Source organism: Numida meleagris, chromosome 6, assembly GCF_002078875.1.
Source record: "Numida meleagris isolate 19003 breed g44 Domestic line chromosome 6, NumMel1.0, whole genome shotgun sequence".
Classification (NCBI taxonomy): domain Eukaryota; kingdom Metazoa; phylum Chordata; class Aves; order Galliformes; family Numididae; genus Numida; species Numida meleagris.
In genome coordinates this window covers 6,621,400-6,627,399 of record NC_034414.1, presented here as the reverse complement: position 1 = coordinate 6,627,399, position 6,000 = coordinate 6,621,400, and the positions used below count along the sequence as shown (strand labels likewise).

At 36.8% G+C, this 6,000-nt stretch overlaps 1 protein-coding gene across 1 annotated transcript in view; it reads right to left on the bottom strand.

Moving 5' to 3' along the window:
• Positions 561–6,000, bottom strand: part of KIAA1549L (KIAA1549 like) — a 66,148-nt gene continuing 60,708 nt past the window's right edge. The window contains exon 20 of the mRNA XM_021403336.1: positions 561–4,236. Within this exon, the coding sequence (XP_021259011.1) occupies positions 3,955–4,236 (282 nt within the window). The 3' untranslated portion in view covers positions 561–3,954. The remainder of the gene's footprint in view (positions 4,237–6,000) is intronic.

The following is a 6,000-nucleotide window of genomic DNA, read 5'->3' as shown; positions in this document are numbered from 1 at the left end:
TATCACCCCTTAAACGAGACAGAGGCCTCACTTCAGTTCTGCCACTGACTTCAACGCTGCTTTCTCTACCTGCTTTGCATTTTTATCTTCCTCGCATTGTCTTTCCTCCATGCTTCCCCTTTTAAAAGTTTGTCTGAAAAAAAAAATTATGATAATTTTCCCATTTCTATATAAGGATTTGCATGCACTTCTATCAACTTCTCTATAGAATATTATTAGATACAAAAGTTGTTCATATTTCTACAGCGTGTTAGAGCTTCTCACAAAAGCATATTTTTCTTCAAAATTGACTGCCAAAGAACACCCTCTTACCCTCTTCAAGTTACTCTTCTACTAATGCCAATAAAACATAACACATAGTATATGCACCTACAGAGAGTGGTCATTACACACCTACTGAGAAATAATTTGATGTGCATTTCACTTGCAGACATTTCTCCTACTGATTTACAAGTCTGAATACAATTATTGGTTCGAACATCAACATTTTTGCACACAGAAAATAGTATTTTTACCTTAACATTTAGCAACATTTTAAAGAAAATTGGGGCATCTAGTAGAAAAGTGAACTTGACAGGAATATAGCCTGATGATATCATAACATTAAACAGGTGTACTTTCTTCTTTGAAATCAATATTGAAAAACTATACTGTAATTGTAGCCATACAAAATGTTTATTATTTTACAAATTATTTGTACACTATATTTTCACTTTATCATTGCTTTGTGCTCAGACAGTATAAATATTACAGCATGTTTTTTCTTTCACAGGAATGTCCTTACTGTCTTGATACAATCTTACTTTTTACGTTAAAAAAAATACAGAAACATATTACAAGTGAGATAGAAAGCCATTATGAACGAAGAATGTAAAATGCCTTTGTGAATAAAGTGCACCACAATGGTTTCAGAGTGATGATTCAGTAGACTGCACATCATCAGTATAATACGAAACAAAATTCATTTTGGAAATCTAACAGGTCTTCCTCAGTTGTATGTACAGTACTTTGTTTACCTTTACTAAAATTGTCTTTCTAGAAGGCCATTCAAGTGGTTCTTTTAGCGTTAGGGTTTCCTATTTTGTTCATTTTGTTTGCATAGAGGCATTCAAATCCCATACTGTGCATGTAATTTCCAAACTTCATTTTCAGTATGGCAGATAGATGCTTGGCTTTATACTAACACGCTTTTTGATGGAAGTATTAAATCACTTAAGTAGAAGAACGGGTACAGATCTACAAGCAGAGCTAAGCATCCCAAAGATGCTCTATAAATCTGGTACGTCCTACCTCCTGTGACTCTTTTGGGGATACGTGGCACCATAAGCCTTCCCAGTCTGCAGGACTGCTGCTGCTTCCACACTTGCAGCTTTAAGATAGTCCTGCAAAACTTGAGTCAAAGACACAGAAATTTATTTCACAGGGCATTTAGCTCCCACTGCATAGAAGGGCCTATCTACACACAAAATTTCACTGGAATAACTAGAAGAATCATTCAAAAAGTAAGTTAATAAAGCTGATGCCCAACACGGCTGACACAATTTAATGCAGATTTCACTTACCAAGTTAGCTTAATCCAGTTACGAACCAGCTTAGGCTAAATAACTATATGCTGCTCTTAAATTATGCCTACACTCATGTTACAGAAAACAAAAAACAAGCACAGTAGTGTTCAGGTGATTCTAGTGAAACTTGCATGTATGAACAAAACCTAACAAACTCAGCCTTGCTCTCAGTGAGCTGAGTTCCCACTGGAGCCAAACAGAACTTATCATTTTACAGCATGCTGAGTTTGGCCCTATATTTTTTAAGTTATTTTTAAATGCAACATTTTTAGGCAGCTATTAACACAAAAAGACATTTGGATGTCTTGTATTACACTGATAAGATCGGTATCAGTTAGCTGACAGGTAACTGAGATGGGTATAGTCTGTCTTGAGCGGACTTATATTTACAAGAAAGATCCAGTTTCTTTGGTTGTTTAGTATCCAAGTCACCCAAATGTGCATTTGTGTATTCCAGATGCTGCACGTTTAATACTGATCATTAAAATTATTCATGTTTTTTTGTTTTCTTTTTTTGCACTTGGTTTATGGAAATTTTCTGACTATTTCAGACTAGTCACTTGTATAAACATACAGCAAGTATATACACTGAGATTACAAAAATACATTTTTTATTTATATCTGATTTTTAAATAATAAAAATGAAATTTCACATTAAAGTTCAGCTAGCACTCCAAAAGCTTCTGCAATACCTACAGTCTCGGAGCAGAAGATATCAGTATATTCTAGGATAACTATATATCACGATCTCAAACAGGGTTTATTATATAATTATTTGGGGAAAAAAATAGCTGTGTCTTAAAAGTTTGTGCTTCATCAATTTCTTTTATCCCCTACTCTAGTGTCCTCTCTTCTCCTCTCATTTTACTGATGGCCAAAAAGCTAAACCAAACTCTCTTTCTCACCACGGTAAAGACCAAAGAAATTCAAGAAAATGAAATGATCAATCAAAATAACATAAGCAATTGAGGATAACCAGATAAGTTACTGAAATGAAGGACATTACCTTTAACTCCAGTTGACATCAAACATGCCCAACACAATGTATTTTGCAACAACTTCAGTTCCTGAAGCTCATGGCCAAAGGAACTGAAAGCAATTGTTCATAATCTTCAACTATTCTGTACAACTGCAAAAGACAATCTTGTGTCCTATTCAACCAGTTTGATTTTCTTTCGGGATTGGATGCATACAATAATGCAGTTTAACTATTAGCGACCTTTATCTTGAGCAATATACAGTCAGCATCATTTCCAGAAACTCTCTCTTTTTTCAAAGCACACTAGTGTTTTCGTTAATCCATTTAACCATTTACTTATTTACATGTTAATATAGTAATCAGGTCCTCTACATTCAGAACTTCCTATATGTGTATGCACTGTTCCAGTCTGATCAAGATCAACTGCGGCTTCAGGTAGCACTTCACTAGGTATCATTGTTTAAGAAAGAGGAAAAAAAAGCACTGTGTTAAACAAAGGTTGTCTTGTACAAGCAGGTGTATTCACTATTCCAGGTTGGTCTCAGGTTTACCAGCTTCATGCATTCAGAGTGAAAAGTCTGAATATAGAGCAAACACAAAGAATCTTTTTTTCATTTCTCCTGGAAACTTCTAGCACCAATTTCCTTTGTTAGCTCTTCATGAATTGTGCTCTCTCACATTGAAAACATCTCCTCCATAACTCATCAGTGGCATTCATGGACAAGGCAACCATTAATTAACAAAATATCATTAGCCTTCTCGCAGTCTTCTCTTCTTTCACTTTTCTGTACTGTAAATAGGATGAAAAGAATTGGGGCTATTTACAGGATATTTATTTGTATTACTTACTCATCTCAGATTCTTTTGGTTTGGTTACAGTCTCTAGAATGAAGAGGCTGCAGCAACACAGATAAACTCAATCAACATTCCTCGTACGATGTCCCGTAACAAAGAATTAACATGGCTGCCACACCCACCATGGCGTTTAGCTTGCCATTTTCCATCCATTTTCTTCTTTAATTAAAGAAATAAGGTTTTGACATGCAGAAGATATTCCCAGAAGCTCTGCATTTGGGCCTGCAACTGAAATACTGCATGGCACTGACATGTACAGCAGCATCTCTAGCGATGACGGGTCATAGTATGAGTGCCAAGTGACAAACACTTGCATATGATCGATATTACCGATATTAAAGAGTTACCTGGCAGCATTTCCTTAGCTGGCAAGTAGAATACATATCTTCAGGGTCCTGTTGCTCTACTATAAGTTATTTCATAGTGTTGATTTTTCAGATGGAGAAAAATGCCATCACTTCGCACAATTCACTCTAAGTTTGTAAGTGAAAATTAAGGAGGTCACTTGCTCAGCCACTCCAAGTTACATGATACAAATGCTGTGCACAGAAGACATTAAACCTGGAATTCAAACATATCTGTTTGTTTCTTGGCCAGTTTCGCAACTTCTTCTCTTATTGCCTTTACCAGGGCAGCTGTAGAAATGTTGGTGAGAGGAGCATCGGATGGGTCATTTTCAGTCAGGCTCTGCTGAGAAGCTGTGGCAGAGGGCAAAGGAGCTTGTTCCAAGCTGGGATGCATGCTTGCTGACTGGCTGTACTGGCGAGGGAGTCGTGAAGGAGAATTGTGTTGGTAGCGGGGCCTTGGATAAGCCTCGATGTATCCAGGGAGCGGAACCTGTAGAGCACCGTAATTACACCAAATTATACAGAACAATTTATTCTTAGTGCTGCCTGGCAGGTAACACAAACCTCCACGGGGCAGAATAAGATGCGACACATAGGAATCTATAAGGAGAACGTAAACTCTACTTCCTGAAGTGTCAGCTGACAAATTTATATCTTCACAGGTGCCATTTAAGCACATACATCAATAAGATAGGTACACAACTCTCTGCACTGTGGCAGCATGGAACATCTGAATTTATCATCACTTTAAAAAAACAAAGGAGGAGGCCTTTCTGAAAGTGCGTCCTCTCTTAGGTCACCAGCTCTACTGTACCTCATGACACTGAAAACCCAGTACAGAAGAATTTTCTGATCTGCAGCAATAAGGTGGGCTGTTCAGTACTTGTGACTATTAATTTTCCTTCACAAATCCATGAACTTTGATATCGGTTTTTATATTTATAATAAACTTAAGTTCTCAGAAGTTTTTTTACGCATCAGATAAAAACAGTATTTATGTTTTGCTAAAGTCTAGAAAATAGTTATCTGCAGTGTTGAAGTGGCTTTATGCTGTTACAGAAGGCAGCCCATAGCATATTACTAGGACAAGATAATTTCTCCTTGAGGAAAAACCTTAGAAACTCATTATTATAATCCACTCCAAAGAAAAGGAAGTGAAGTTGAAGGATATTTATTCTGAACACAGTGGCTCAGAATACTGCATTTACTGCAAGGTAACCAATAAACTACCACTGTGTTTAAGCATTGAAAAGTTAACTAATTTGTATCACTCTAATTGGGAAGAATACCTGTTTTTAGCTTTTCAAATGTACTAAAGCCTTGTGTAAGTATGTGATACAGGCATCCAGAAAGGGGTCTCACCTAATTTTTGGATTTCTGTAGGATATGTTAGGTACCTGACCCACTGAGGTGAAGGCTTTGGCGGATATGCCAGAAGCAGAATTTCAGACCCGTATGTGTCTACAAACAGACTCAAATGTCAAGATGCGAATGTCTGCCAGTTTTAAATACCTTACGGGGAATATGGGACTTAAGCATGAACTTCAGAATGACAACATATACATTTCATTCAAATCTTGTTTTGGGTCTAGCCCTGTGAGACCTTTACAACCACCTCGGTGCTTTTGAAAATCTTGTCCCTTCAGGCATCTAAAAAACTATGAAAATCTGACAAATAGGGCTTACACGTGCTGTATGAGATGTTGGACATCCATCAAGTGATGCACAGCACATCACACACTTTCAGTACGGTGTGATGACACAGACATAGGAAACAGGCACAGTACGAAAGTGATCATTAAATGCAGTTGCCTCTGTCTAGTTTTCACAATAGATTATTCAGAAGACAAACATTTTAGTAGCACAACACATGAACACGCCACTAGAGGCCACCAGGTTCCTACTTCCACTAAGCTGTGTCTATCAATTTGGAAAATAAATGCATTTCCCTTCTCCACAAAGCTTAGTGCTTCAGTTTAATTTAATTGAGAAAACAATGGAACAGTAAATTAAGCTTATAAGGTAACTCTTTGTTGCCAAATCTCCTGTTTCATTTGCCACCTTATTGTTTAATTTACAATCCAGTTAGTGGAAATGCATGACAAGTAAAGAATCTCATTTTTAAGTCTCTGTTCTTACTAAAGAAACTGAACTGTTTTATTTTTACATTTTTTCCTCTTCTGCTATATCATAGAAGGGCTAAAAGCCTGGGTAACAAAAAGTCATTTAAACCTCTGTAACAGATTAGTGAACT